At 37.6% G+C, this 14,881-nt stretch overlaps 2 protein-coding genes across 4 annotated transcripts; one reads left to right on the top strand and one right to left on the bottom strand.

The window, feature by feature from the left end:
• Positions 1-1,130: 1,130 nt before the first annotated feature.
• LOC122031429 (nicotinate-nucleotide pyrophosphorylase [carboxylating], chloroplastic-like) lies at positions 1,131-9,936 on the bottom strand. 3 transcript variants are annotated; one of them, XM_042590556.1, is made up of 12 exons: positions 8,433-9,530; positions 8,180-8,301; positions 7,859-8,074; positions 6,575-6,708; positions 6,432-6,495; positions 6,218-6,300; positions 3,762-3,845; positions 3,515-3,667; positions 2,365-2,541; positions 1,817-1,884; positions 1,492-1,596; positions 1,131-1,411 (listed from the first exon to the last, which is right to left on the bottom strand). In XM_042590556.1, the coding sequence occupies exons 3-11, from the start codon at positions 7,890-7,892 to the stop codon at positions 1,500-1,502; spliced, it is 894 nt and encodes a 297-aa protein (XP_042446490.1). In that variant the 5' UTR covers positions 7,893-8,074; positions 8,180-8,301; positions 8,433-9,530; the 3' UTR covers positions 1,131-1,411; positions 1,492-1,499. The 3 variants fall into 3 exon arrangements, with proteins under 3 accessions (XP_042446490.1, XP_042446497.1, XP_042446484.1); XM_042590563.1 differs by having other exon boundaries at positions 7,964-8,074; positions 8,433-9,528; XM_042590550.1 differs by lacking the exons at positions 7,859-8,074; positions 8,180-8,301; positions 8,433-9,530 and adding an exon at positions 9,559-9,936.
• Positions 9,937-10,193: 257 nt separating this feature from the next.
• LOC122031420 (mitogen-activated protein kinase 9-like) lies at positions 10,194-14,837 on the top strand. The gene is made up of 11 exons (XM_042590542.1): positions 10,194-10,512; positions 10,901-11,309; positions 11,397-11,524; positions 11,631-11,690; positions 12,040-12,189; positions 13,128-13,283; positions 13,413-13,550; positions 13,636-13,709; positions 13,795-13,896; positions 13,971-14,193; positions 14,287-14,837. The coding sequence occupies exons 1-11, from the start codon at positions 10,495-10,497 to the stop codon at positions 14,356-14,358; spliced, it is 1,530 nt and encodes a 509-aa protein (XP_042446476.1). The 5' UTR covers positions 10,194-10,494; the 3' UTR covers positions 14,359-14,837.
• Positions 14,838-14,881: the final 44 nt, after the last annotated feature.

Here is a 14,881-nt window from a genome sequence, read left to right as displayed (position 1 = left end):
AGCCAAGGTCAGCTGATAATGGGAATTTCCAGGTGGGTATCATTTCATATCTATCAAGTTTTACTCATGTTACATATGATGACTCCTTTAATTTATAGCTAGGTAATAGAAAATCGAAAATGTATCAAATACTTGTACAAAGATTTATCACTGTTGTATTATTTAATTTAATGATGATATTATAAAATAAACTGTCTATTAATGATGGAAAGGTTGTCACTAATGTCACTTGACATGGGTTCCTGATATATATACTTGCAATCGGTCACGTACAATCAATTTGGTGCACTATGGTTTTGAGTTATGCTTGACACAATATCAAACATGTTACAACCTGCCAACTAAGCTTTGGTGGCTTATCGCGTGGAACGTCCGAAATGTATGATCTTTTAGAGATATTGGTCTTTTGAAATATAGTGACGTCATTTGTTGGATGGTGGATGATGATAATTATTTGGTGACATTTTTGTGTTGACATTAGAGTTTAATCCCACGTTACGTTATAAAGTTATAGATGAAGAAAAGCGAGTGATAGTGTTTAAATAAGAGGCCTCATCCAACCTTAAATCAATCGTTTTGAGTAGGAGAGTGGATGTCATAATTAAAAAAAAAACTATATTACTTTAATATAAATTTAAATAATAATTTCCAAAATATAAAAGATGTATAATTTCATTTTTGGATTTAAGATATTAAATGTAATTATTGATAGATTAATTTGCCCAAAAATAATATAAAGCACAACTCAAGTCAAATTGGTTTTGATGGATCACTTGTGGCTTGACCTAGTGCAAAATGGATCATATAAAGCTAAGTATATCTTAGTATGTATTATGTCATAGTTTATTTGACACCATCAAAGGATTCATGTCGAGGGGGCGACACCAGCACAACTCAGATATTATAGGCCCGATACAATTCCGACTGACCAAGCTTGGTTGCTTAAAATATAGTGATGCCATTTGTTGGAAGGTGGATGTTGATGGACATGCTAGAGGTTTGCATGTTTATGTGTGGCGCTATGAAATTAGAGTTTAGTCCCAAATAGAGGAAGTTGCGGATGAAAAAAATGAGGGGAGATGTTTACGCAAGAGGCTTATTATGTTTTTTGACATGCTCATACTAAAATCTTGCTCAAATTCAAGACATGGCAAATCTAAGTAGCAGTGCATTTTCTCAAAAACCAATAATTGTAACAATTTATGTATATACTAGAGAAGAACCATCTTTAGTTACTTGGTAATTGCATTTGCATGAAATTTACACTTCAACAACTTACCAGCAATGGTTTTTATTTAACCGCGAATGGTAGAACCTTTTGTTTTCTAAGGATGTGATAGGCATCTAAAGCCGGTTAAGATACCAGAAAACAAAATTGGCCTTGCAAATCCAGAAACTTGAGACATGATACCTGAAAAAGATATATAAATAATTTGAATTGTTATCAACTCGGTGGACAATGGCTGAAATGAAGTGTGTTCTTTTACTTACTAAATGGATCATGCACGGTTTGTACGGCGGCCAACCTGCAGAGCGAGCTCTGTATCTATCTTGAGTGAGATATCAAGTGCTTTCACAGAATGCGTCAATGCTCCACTGCAAAATGATCAACACAGCCAGATTATCCCTTTGGTGCATTTAACATTAATACTTCTCTTCTTAACATTTTGTTGAACCACCTATTCAAGAAATAGGTTCTACATATCTTTGTTGAACAAGTACAGCAAGGTACACTGAATGGTTAAAAAGAGTGACTTCAATTTTAGAATTCAAACAGTTGTTCTAATAGTGGGATATCAATAGAGATGTGCTTTACCTGGAAATATAGGTTACTCCAGTTTCCCCAATTTTCTTTACTGTTTCAATGGTAACATTTCCAGATGCCTGTCATCAATAAATTATTGTTAACTTCAAATGAGTTAAATGCAGGTCAAACTAAACTAAATACAAATAGAGAAAATGGTTTGCTGTATTTGCCAAGTTAATTGCAGAAAACAATAATTGCTTGTGGGTCAAGCGAATTCACACAAAAGTCAAAAATGTCTCAGTAATAGCTCAATTTGGATGCTTTCTGAACCATCAATCCGGTACATGAGCTTTCAAGAGCATTCTCAATGTCAGGGATCACACAAGCCTTAACATGAACCAAGTAAGAAGATGTTGAAAGAGAGAAATTATGAAACTTCAGGCAAAAGAGATACTGATTAGATGGGCATGCACCATTCTCATAAAAACATCAATTACCTCAGTCTCAAATCTACCATGAACCAAGTAAGAAGATGTTGAACGAGAAATTATGAAAATTCAGGCAAAAGAGATACTGATTAGATGGGAATGCACCATTCTCATAAAAACATCAATTACCTCAGTCTCAAATCTACCATTAACCAACTGAACTGCATCCTTCAGCATTGAGACATCCACATCTCCATTTGGAAGAGGAACCACCATATTATCCAGCATAATCCGAGTCAAGGATGTCCTATTCTGACTAGAAAATTCCAATAACTCTTCCAACTCTTCCAAAGTCCTTGTCTCCACCTGTTTCAACATCCACTATTATGGTAGAAGGATTGGCATGATACTGTGAGGCATATATGTTGCATACAGATGACAGGGTAAAAGAGCAAAACAGATATAGCACATCTTCAATTTTTTTGCCTCGTAGGATATATTTGAATGTTTGCACTATATTTGCATCATGGCACTGCATTTGACATAACTATCACAAGAAGCAAAGGGTTTTAACATGATGGATCTTGGAAACCAGAAATCTTAGATGGGATCATTGGAAAAAGTATTTCATGAAAGTTTATGCTACTAAGCAAATATTGTTCTGTAAAAGGAAATTTGAAAAACAAAGGCTAAGAATTTAGTTGCATTGACTAGAAAAAGTGCCAATTACATTGTCATCCCCTTGACTAGGTAGTTCTACCCTACCAGCCCCAAAGAAACTAGTACTGCTTCCGCTTCATATCCTAATCAGAATAAATCCCCAGTCAACATGCTTTCGCCCAGATAAGTAATTTTGAGCCTATCATCATCAGCTTAAATGGGATGATGGATGCCAACTGCAAAACGGACTTAGAACAATAACAATCACCTCCCAATCTTAAAGAGATCCTTAAACCATATATTCATTGAATCAAAGTATTTCATTATACAATCTTTCTTTCAATTAAACTCCATGTGATACATTCAAAGCTCATGGGATAAGGGAAAAAAAAAACAAATGAATGGAATATTTTGTGTGATTTTAGAAGTTAGGTATGTCTGGTCACATAAGTAGGTTGACTCCCAAATATGCATAGTGTAGCACAATACTTGCTATTGAGTGAACATCGAGCGTTACTGAGATGTTCAACTATACTATGAATGGCTAAAACACGACACAAAGGGTCAAAAATTTAAGACCACATGTCTGTTGAGATGAAATAAACAAATGATAACACCATTAAAGTTTCCAAATAATTTACCGGTTCTAGTTATTAAATGAGGTGTCATAAGACCATACCTCGACAGGCATTTGGAGATTGCTTTGCTGTAAGAATTCATCCACTGATTTCAATGCATTTGTGACACCACCAGCTATCGATATATGATTATCCTTTATCATTACCATATCAAACAAACCAAGCCTATGGTTTTTCCCTCCTCCAATCAGTACCTGTTAAAAAAAAATTTGTCATCTTATAAGCATGATAATTAACGAACCATCAAACCATCAGAAAAAGACTGTTAAAAGGAGATATAACAATTACCGCCCATTTATCCACCAAACGTAGCCCAGGAGCAGTTTTCCTAGTCTCTAAGATGCAAGAAGGGTGTGCAGCATCTGCCATGGCCTGTAGGAAGAGCCAATTTACTAGATAATACAGAGACATGGCCAAAGGATCAAGAAACTCTCAAACTGGGATCTGACAGTTTATTAGAACTTGTAACAAAGGCAAAAAGGTTAGTGAAATAAAGTATCTACATATTGTTGGATTGAAAAGAATTTAGATATCTCCACAATTGCAGTCCACTTTGGGCCTAAGCCCTCATGGTTTTGCTCTTGGGCTCTCCCCAAAAGACCTCATACCAATGGAGATATCTTTTCTCTTTATAAACCCAACCTTGCAATCCCAACAATCCCCCCTCGAACAAAGGACCACCACGGGTTTCCCACATCCGATCCTCGACTCACGAGGTCTTCCTACCCCTCGGTCCCCTTCGAGGTCAATATTATACTCACATGGCTCAATCAGACCATAGCTCTTGTGCACAGTCGGCGGTTAAACCTTCTGACAGTCCGGGCTCTGATACCAATTGTTGGATCGAAAAGAATTTAGATATCTCCACAATTGCATGATATTGTCCAGTTTGGGTCTAAGCCTTCATGGTTTTGTTCTTGGGCTCTCCCCAAAAGGCCTCATACCAATGGAGATATCTTTTCTCTTTATAAACCCGTGATCTTTCCCATGTGTTTTCAATGTGGGATTATGTTTGCAACCTTGCAACCCCAACACATATATAATGCAATATGATTTATGATTAAACAAAAGACTACATAGAGAAGGGTAATTCAGCAGAGAAAAAAAATACAAGCCAGGTGGAAGATTGAAATCGGAAGCTAATAATTATAAATGATTTTTGGCAGATAACCCTCATCAGATGCGAATAGAATTTAGTGGAATTTAAGCATGTCATTTATAATTATCATTGAATTAAATTATGATTTTGTTCCATTGGTAATGGAGATCCAAACGAGGAAGAGGAAGACTAAAAAATACTTGGTTAGCAACAATAAAATAAGATAAAATTTATTTAAATATAGATGATGATATAATAGGAGATAGAGCTCAATGGTGTAAAAGGATTCATATAGCCGACCCCACCTAGTGGGAAAAAACTTTGTTGTTGTTGTTGTTGTTATTGTTGTTGGTAATGGAGATCCAAAGTAATAATGCTTAAATTCCCACATGAATTGTGACAGTCTAAGCATCAACCCTTCTATCTAATTAGTTTCATAATCAATGCAAAATGGAACAATGTAATCTACTAAGAGATAAAAACAGGAAAAACAAGAGGAAAAAGTTCACAAATATTTCAAATTGTGTTGTACCCCAGTTTAATCCATTTGATAATTATGTAAAAGATGGAAAAAAAATCCAGAATGTAGAATAATAAGTTTCCAAAGATTAATAAACAATATTCTATATTGGTATTATCTCCTTTATTTCATTTTTTCAAGGCTTCCGTTAGAGATCATTCATGTCAGCATACTGATAACTTTCCCTATATTGATATACATCAGAAATCCAATGGGTGTCCATATCAAAGACAAATTATCAACTTAATGAGTGCAAAAGATGCTGAAGAAGAAACTAACAAACTAGTTCCCAATAATTCAATTAACCGTCTAACCAAATTAATTAAATGGACAGTAGAATCTTGTACACAAAAATAGTCAATGCGCAAGAAGGATAAAGGAATTTGCAATGGTGAAAAAAAATCTGAATAGGTTCTTCCCAAAAATCAGAGAATGCATCATGGGAAAGGGGAATTTAACAAGTTGACCCAACAACCAATATTCATGTGTGCAGTAATGTGGTTAGATATAAATACAATTTGCAAGAGAAGGCGGTTCCTATCTTATTGATCTTAAAACACATGATCAGCAACTGTTCACGTCCATTCAAACAAATATAAACTACCTAGAGTTTGTAACCTTATTGTATCCCTTATGCTAAAGTCATACATAATAACTTGGGCAAATGGGAGAATTGCTATATTAACTCAGTAGCCACCAGCTAAATACTTAGTAACCCGTTCACTCTCATTGGAAACCAAACTCAGGAATCACAATCGACCTAGCTTAAGACTTGATGTCCTCATCAAAATCTCAAGTCCCTAGTTTGTCGCATATGAGACTCAACTGACAGCAATTTCACCCATCACAAGCAGATCTTATAATGACTAGCCTTAGGTCTGCTCTATACCAATTTAACTTTTCTACATGAAAAAATTGGCAATGAAATGCCCAATAAATAGCCTGAAAAAAGCACAAATCCATGTTAATTAACTATTTAAGCTTTATAACCCCCTCATCAACCCACAGCTTTTCATGTGATATGAGACTAAATAGACATGGACCTTTTGTAGACATGCATAACAACGTCATTCGACCAATTTGTAAATTGAACAAAGTATTTGTTGATGGCTGAATTTGTTCTACCTTTGTAAGTGTAGCTATTCCACTCATTCTTTGCATGAAATTAAGAACAATCCTCTCAGCCACTATTATGCTATGTGCATTTCCTTCAATTGAAGAACAAAAGAGAAACAATCACTAATCACTTCCAAATAATAGAAAGTTTGCACAATAAAAATTAAGAAAAACCCTCTCAGCCACTATTATGCCATGAGCAAAGGGTAACTTGTTGTTTTACCATATACTTTTCCAAACTGCATGCCTTTGCATACAAGGTCGCCATCCTTTACAGACCATTCAACCTATCAAGTCAAGCATAAAAATTATTCTGATTGAAATGATAGTCTTGTAGTTCTAAAAATTACAATCCTACTTTCTTACCTTCAAGAAATGATCAACCTCATTAAATATCATTTCTGCAAGAGCAATTCCAGCAACGACCCCATCTTCCTTTGCAATGAAGTGAGCTTCTGCTTTCATGTCCTTTGGAATAATGGCCAAGCAAGTCACATCTCCTGAACAAACAAAGAGATCAGATAAGCACCATACAGCATGCTCATCCTGTGCTTCTACAATTTACTAAGGATACCGAATTCTTGAAACATAAAGTATCCAAACACAACTGAGAATCTATACCTTGATAAATGGAGTTGAACATGAAACTACATTCAGCACAAATTTCATTAGATTAAAACATTAAAAGACTTTATCTTGCCTAAACGATGAATTGAAAGCTACCATCTTTACCATATTTGCAATTTTGAGAAATTTATTGGTCATAGTTTGACTACATTCCAATACCATCCTTGAGGAGTATAATTACACTAATCCTTCACTTAGTCAAAATAGATATATAATGATGTGTGGGGATTTGACAATGAATCAAATGATTTTTTAGAACTTATTACCATTTATTTTATTTAGACATGGAGTAGACGAGAGTTTAGTATTAACTTCAGAAATAGAGATACTGAATTGTGCATATATTTATGTATGCAATATACAAACAGATACATTGAAATATAGATTTATATTTGGGATGCTTCTAAAGATAGTGTATCATATCTAGAACAATTAGAAGATTTTCAAAAGAAATACGAGTTTCTACTTCGGGTAGCAACACACTTCTGCTTATGAGGGACAAATAAAAGATTTCTAAGAAGAAATATTTGAATATAAATCTCATTGGCCTTAGAAGCATCATATAAAACCACATTAATGAATCACTTTTTTGAGAAATATGAGACATCTAAAATGTAGAAGAAATCTATTTATGATAAGAAAAAGAAAGGGGTGAATGGAGATTTGATTGTTGAGAATAAAATCCTAGGCCACAAATAGTGATTTACCTGAATGACGAAGAAAGAAAATTCTTGGTTTAGTTCTTTGATATTTTGTTATTCAGACTGCCATATTTACCCTTCTTAAATTCACTTGCAATATTAAACTGGTAGAAGTTTGCATCAAATGAGGTTTCTGGTTATAATATAGGAATAAGCAGCAAGACTCATACTGCATGTTACAAGCTCACTGTGTCATAAAACTGAATGTTAGCATCCAGATGAGGCTTTCAAGTACAAGCAGGTAAACAAAATATGTCCTCATGAGGAACTAAGCAATGTTTATTGCATTTAAAGTTAGTACTTAATCAAATAGTTTTCTAACCATTTAGCTTAAAGTTCCAAGTCCTCATCACCATTAGTTCTCTAGAAGTTAATGAATCAACAACAATATCGGAGTTGCACCCATCTCAAATGTGGGCATGCATACCCACAAGTTCATGCGGCTGAAAAGAAATTGTCTACCAAAAAGATCCCTTGTTCCAACTAGCTACTTGATCAACTTGGTCATGGTTTATCTGGATGGCAGGAAAGAAACAACCTGCAAATGCAACTTATACACAACTAACACAATGAACTTTCAACAACCTACTATTCAATAAAAAGATGAAGAAGTGGGGGCATGTAAGTATTTAGTTAGATTTACGTTTCTTTTTTCAAGCCTTGGTGGCCTTTTCTTTATAGTTTGTGATCCTGTCCAAAAATTGAGGAGATGGCAAGCTGGATGCGTAGCTTTGCTGAAGACTCAAAGAAGACTTTGCGTCCGCCCTGCAACCACAAGGAACGTTAGTGCCGGCCGGGAAGGGGTTTTCGGCGTTGGCCCTCTGACGCTCAAGTCAGCTACCCTCACAAGTGGAGAAGAACAATAATAAACTGTTCCAACAGTTGATTTCACATACCTCCTCCTGTAGATGGGTGCCCCCCTTTTATGGTGTCCCTGTAGCACTCATGCATGCATCTCGAAGCAGAAACGCGCTTCCTCAAGTTTCCTATGAAAAGATAGCTCAAAAAGTGTCCCTGACATCCTTCCTTAAGCGAGCGTGCAAATCCCTGACATGGTAGATTAGAAGTTTCCCAAGGACGATTTCTCTGCGCGACTTGCTCCGTTGTCAATGGCGCAAACTTGCAAAATAGTATGCGACGTGTACGAGGAGCTACACATGTGGGTCCCGCAATTGGCCGATCTGAGGGATATCATGTGTCCGACCGGACACGCTGTCAGCTCAGCTTGTGCGCCCGGCCGGTCGGCTCAGTCCCGTAGTTGGCTCGGTGATCTCCTTGCCAAAAGTCCACCTTGTGTCCGCTCGGCTAGTGCGCCCGACTAGGCTGCACGCCTCCATAGTTGGCTCAGTGATCTCGTTGCCAAAAGTTCACCTTGTGTCCACTCGGCTAGTGTGCCCGGCTGGGCCACCCGACTCCATAGTTGGCTCGGTGATCTCGTTGCCAAAAATCCACCTTGTGTCCGCTCAGCCTTGGCCCCGTCCACTCGGCCGCATCCGCTCGGCCTTGGGCCGCGTCCGCTCGGCCTTCTACCCGGTGTCGGAGTCTACCATACAGCCATACGTCGTTGACCATGCTGACTTTGACCGCCACACTGGCCAATCCTTCCGACTTTGAACCGATTCCGGAGGGCTCACACTCATTGTCGTATCAGTATGTACTCTACCTTATTAAACCAATGTCTCCCCAATGTTCTCCACTTCAACAGAAATTCACAAGCTCATGCATTCAAATGAATTATATACATTTAACAAAAACGGATTACCATACCATGACCCATTAGATACTACAAAAACAGTAATGATGCCTAATGCATTCAAGATTCATTTTTTAAAATAAATAATCATATCATATTATATAAATAGGAAACGACGAAGAAAAAACACTTAAGACTTAATCGCAGATCAAGGTTTGAATTTGAAGCCGCAAGAGAACACCAACATGAAACATCAAAATTCTGCTAGCCTAGGAGATTAAAGGAGTACGTATATATATAGAACCAGTAGAATAAGGTAGACAGAAAACCTCGATCTCCAGCGTCTTCTGAGAGAGCGAGGGCGATGACGGCCTTGAGATCGTAGGTGGGGTGGGAAGGCGGCTCCACCGCCATCGACTCGACGGCTACTGCAACGCTCCTTCCGACGTAATCGGTAGAAACCGAAAAGATCGAACTGGAGGGCCGAAGAGATGGGCGGACTAACCGGGACGAGGATCGGAGAAGGGGCGGGAGGAGGGACGAGGGGGACCAGATGTTGGCTGCAACGATGGAAGTATACCGCAGAGATCGAAGAGGCGAGAAGGGTAAGGAGAGGGCGGGCATCGCCGCCGGCGGGGGAGGTTAAGCTAGTAGAAGTGGGGGGTGGAGTGCGATGACTGGACACGGCAGTGTCGACGACGGCTTCCAGTGGAGAAGAAAAAGACGCATCGCTTCGAATTTTTTCAGACCGCCCCTTCCCTAACTTATTTACTTTTCAAAATACTCCTAAATCTTTATTAAATGTCAAAAGACCCCAAAGTTTATTAACGATTTTGTTTTTTAATTATCCTTTAAATTTAAATATTATATAAAGTGCTCAAATTGAAGGGATTGAATTTAATTAATTAACATTATTTTTTATTAATTGTTAATCTCTATTTATTTAAGTTTTCATTTCCCCTCCCATTGTTTAAAAAATTCCTAATGTCTCGGAGTGGGAGGAGGCGACGAAGAGGGCGAGAGATCCGTAGGGTTGGCAATGCCGCGTTGGCTGCCCACCTTCCCTCATCCTCGCCGCTGCTCGATCATCGCCTTTTTATAGCGATTCGATCCCTCTTGGATGGATTCCGTCGCTGGTTCTCGCGCCATCTCCGCCGAGTCGTTGTTGCGTCATCCTTAATCAAGACAAAGCAATCCGGAACGCGGTAGGGAGGAGGAATCAGAACAAGGGTTTCTAAGTGAGCCGAATTCTGGAGGAGGCCGCCATGGAACCTCAAAAGATGGTCTTTTAATTTCTTTACTTTTTAAATTTTATCTTTGATTTGTTTTGTTTTGTTTTGTTTTGTTTTTGTTGACATTGTCGCAATTGAGTTTTTCGTTGCTCGAAGCATTGCTAACGTTCTGCAAATCAGCGCTTTCTGAAAATTTGTTCTTGAATGCCCAATTCTGATTGCTTTCCTTCATTAAGGGCATGCTGCTGTTTGGATCGTTGAATTATTTCTTCAGAGTTAGCTTTTATGTTACAGATAAATTAGTTTTTGGGGGTATTTGTTGACTTCTATTCATTTACAAGCTTGTTGGAAGTACATTCTCTGGTTTCAGTTTGGATTTTCTTTTTGGTCAATTGCTTGTTTTCTATCATTGACTTCATAACTCATCACGTTCATTCAGGGAACGCTAGACAATGAATTCTTCACAGAATATGGTGAAGGGAGCCGGTATCATGTGCAAGAAGTTATTGGAAAAGGAAGCTATGGGGTAGTCGGGGCTGCAATTGACACCCACACCGGAGAGAGGGTGGCCATCAAGAAGATCAATGACGTCTTTGAACATGTGTCTGATGCCACTCGAATTCTGAGAGAGATCAAGTTGCTTAGGCTGCTACGCCACCCTGACATTGTACAAATTAAGCATATAATGCTTCCTCCATCGCGAAGGGAATTCAAAGACATTTACGTTGTTTTTGAGTTAATGGAATCAGATCTTCATCAGGTTATAAAGGCAAATGATGATCTCACACCTGAACACCACCAATTCTTCTTGTACCAGCTTCTAAGAGCGCTTAAGTATATCCATGCAGGTCAAAGGCCACTACCAACCTTATATTCCATGAGACTTATAGCGGAGTCAAAGGACATTCAGACAATTTTTCCTCTTCTATGTGCAGGCAATGTTTTTCACCGAGATTTGAAGCCAAAGAACATTCTCGCCAATTCAGACTGCAAACTGAAAGTTTGTGATTTCGGTCTTGCCAGAGTAGCATTCAATGATGCTCCATCAGCTATATTTTGGACTGTATGTGCTCTCTTCCTGTAATTAAGCATTCTCAGTCACAATGTGGTTGGATAGTTGCTTAATTTTGATGTTGGTATGCTGCTAACCTGTCTTTTCCCTCCCATAGGACTATGTGGCTACAAGGTGGTATCGTGCTCCTGAATTATGTGGCTCATTTTTTTCTAAAGTAAGATGGTTTGTAGCTTCTGGTCCTACAGTTGTTATCTATAAAACACTGCTAATCTAAAGTAAGGTTGTTTCTGTACCTATCAAGCAATGCTTCAGAAATACAACTTGTGAATAAGTACTTTGCTAATCTAGTTTTGACATGTACTTTCTGTCCTTTCATCTGCATGGATAAGCTTTAGGTTGGCTCCATTGTAATCCAGGTTTAGCTATGCTTTACCTAATTGCTTAAATAATCCATCTAGTTTGCCATCTTGTTGAATCCACTGTTATAACTAAAGATACAATACGTAAACCAATTATGTTTTGTAGTTTTACTAATTGTCATCTATGACATTTCATGTTTATAGTACACACCCGCAATTGATATTTGGAGCATAGGATGCATCTTTGCAGAACTGCTCACAGGGAGACCTCTGTTCCCGGGAAAGAATGTAGTGCATCAGCTGGATCTCATGACCGATCTGCTTGGCACACCTTCAGCTGAATCTATTGCTAGGGTTTGTTCTTCATTTATCTCAAAGAACCTATCTAATATTTTTTTGCTTTTAGTTTCTCCAAAATTAGCCTGATTTATATAGAGTCAGATCTACACTGTAAATGTATACTTGTTGCCAAATAATTAAACTTCAATCGAAAATCTTTGTTTATAGAGCATCCTGCACAAAGAACTTTTTATTCATCTGACGAGGGTAAGCAATGGGAAATGCCCATTAACTGAATTGCCCTGGTGATAAATCAGTTGTTATGATTAATTGGCTATGTCTATTAGCCTATTTAGCTTGGATGCTGCTTAATCAACGTTTTTGAAGCTTCGAAGTAGAGATTATGATCTTATATCCCAACCTAGTAAATCTTTGGCCTACAATATGATGGTACATGATCCTTAAGGAACTTCGGTTTAGATGAACAGGCTGCATGACTTTCCTGTTGAATGCATTTGTCATCTACATAGTTTTAAATCCATTTAGCTATACAATTTGAACAAATATTTTCAATCTAAGTTTTCTGCTAATCCTAATGGCAAGCTCCCTCATTTTCCACCTATCTTAGCTATTGAATGTATGTGGGATTGTAAGAGTGGTTCAAAATTGTGTCAAGAGAGCTCTTAGATGTTGTGCATAACATTTCAGAGAAAAAACAACAATTAGTTGTTCCATGACAATTAGCTAGGTTATCGTTGTTATCGTCAAGAAGTGTTCATCCCAATTATTTGACATCTTTATCCAATCACTAAGCTTTGTATGTGGATGTTGAATTAAACTGTAACTTATACGATAATATTATAGTTTGCAGTATAATTATAAATACTAGCAAATGAATTAAACTGCAATATATAATCAAAATCTCCAAGATTGCAGTATGCATATGAGAAAAAGGAAACATGTTATGTTATTGTCTCTTAGTATTCTCATTGTTATTTTTGTTTAACATTCAGATTCGAAATGAGAAAGCTAAAAGGTATTTAAGTAGTATGAGGAAGAAACAACCTATCCCTTTCCATCAAAAGTTTCGTGGTGTAGATCCTTTGGCTCTGCGTTTACTTGAACATCTTCTAGCATTTGATCCTAAAGACCGGCCTACTGCTTCGGAGGTATTCAATTAGTTTGGTGGGTTTTTCTAAATGAAATACCTCGGCGATTTATTTTCCAAATAAAGATGAAATGCATATATTTTTTTCTAATTGCTTCAATGAGACTATCGTATATATCCTTTTTTTAAGGCATTGGCTGATCCTTATTTCCGAGGCCTGGCAAATGTTGACCGTGAACCTTCGATACAATTAATATCGAAACTAGAGTTCGAGTTTGAAAGGAGAAAATTGGCAAAAGATGATGTGCGGGAGTTGATTTATCGAGAGGTATAACACTATCACTGTGAATATGTTACCTGATGCTTTTCTGAATTAGTGTTCTACTAACATTAGTGCTTTTGATATCGATTAGATCTTGGAATACCATCCACAGATGTTGCAAGAGTATCTACGCGGTGGAAATCAAACTAACTTAATGTACCCTAGGTCATACTACATTACTGTCCATCGATAGTTGCTGTATGTGTTCTGCGTCAATTTGCATTTATCTAAATCCATTACTCTCTGTCAGTGGAGTAGACCGCTTTAAGCGGCAATTTGCTCATCTTGAAGAGCATTGTGGTAATAAAGGTGATACCAACGTTGCTATTCGACAGAATGCCTCTTTACCAAGGTACCTTACTAAAACAATAGCTATAGCTTATTAACTCTTTCTGTATTCTCTTAGCACATGCCATGCTTTCCTAGGGAGAGAGTTGGTGCCAATAGAGACAGAGCTGCAGATGATAATAATCGATATGAAGGGCACTCTACTCTTGAAAGTCCTACTAGATCACAGAGTGGGGAGAGGTCGGATCAGCCGCCAGTCACTAATGTAAACAGATCAAAGATTGGTGCACGTAGCTTGTTGAAGAGTGAAAGCATCAGTGCCTCCAAGTGTGTAGTGGTCAAACAAAGAAAGGATAAAGAAGTAAGTGTACTTAAGGATAAAGAATTAGCAATGATGCATTGGGTTTATGTGAAATTCTTTACCAGGAGAAATTACGGTCTTGTATTCTTTCAGGAGGAAACAAGTGAGACTACAGATCATACGGTTGACGGGTTGGCTTCCAAGTTCTCACATTTACATTCTTGATAGGATTTTAAGATCTATGGGTTGCCTCCAAGCTACACAATTACTTTCATTCTTGAAAAGTCAACATGGTGTGCAAGATGCTTCATAGTTAACTGATACTGATAGAATATTGGTCATGGCACGCCCAAGAGAAGCACTTAGCTGAGGTTAAGAGATCAGCTTCGCAGCACTCCGTTGTCATATTTATTTGTGTGACAATTCTATCTGCTACAGGCTTGCACCAGGCAGCAGAAGACCTCTTTATTTCTGAATTGTGTACTCTCTGGCCATTATCGCAGGAAAATCTGCATAACTATAACAATTCCACTGTTTTGAGACACCTGAGCAGAAGGTTGACAAGTGTTAATCTTTAACATTGAATTACTTGATACTGATGAACATCTTGGAGAAGATATGAAAGATGTTTATGCTATCATTAAAAAATTTCTGCAAGCTCATTAATCTATGCTTGTTTCAGAGCAATCTTAGGTTTGCTTTTTGATTTTCTCTGGCTGCTTTCTTGTTCTGTCGATGCCAGTTCTTC

The sequence above is a fragment of the Zingiber officinale genome, chromosome 1A (assembly GCF_018446385.1).
Source record: "Zingiber officinale cultivar Zhangliang chromosome 1A, Zo_v1.1, whole genome shotgun sequence".
Classification (NCBI taxonomy): Eukaryota; Viridiplantae; Streptophyta; class Magnoliopsida; order Zingiberales; family Zingiberaceae; genus Zingiber; species Zingiber officinale.
Note: the sequence above shows the minus strand (reverse complement) of the source record. Positions and strands in the feature narration are given on the sequence as shown.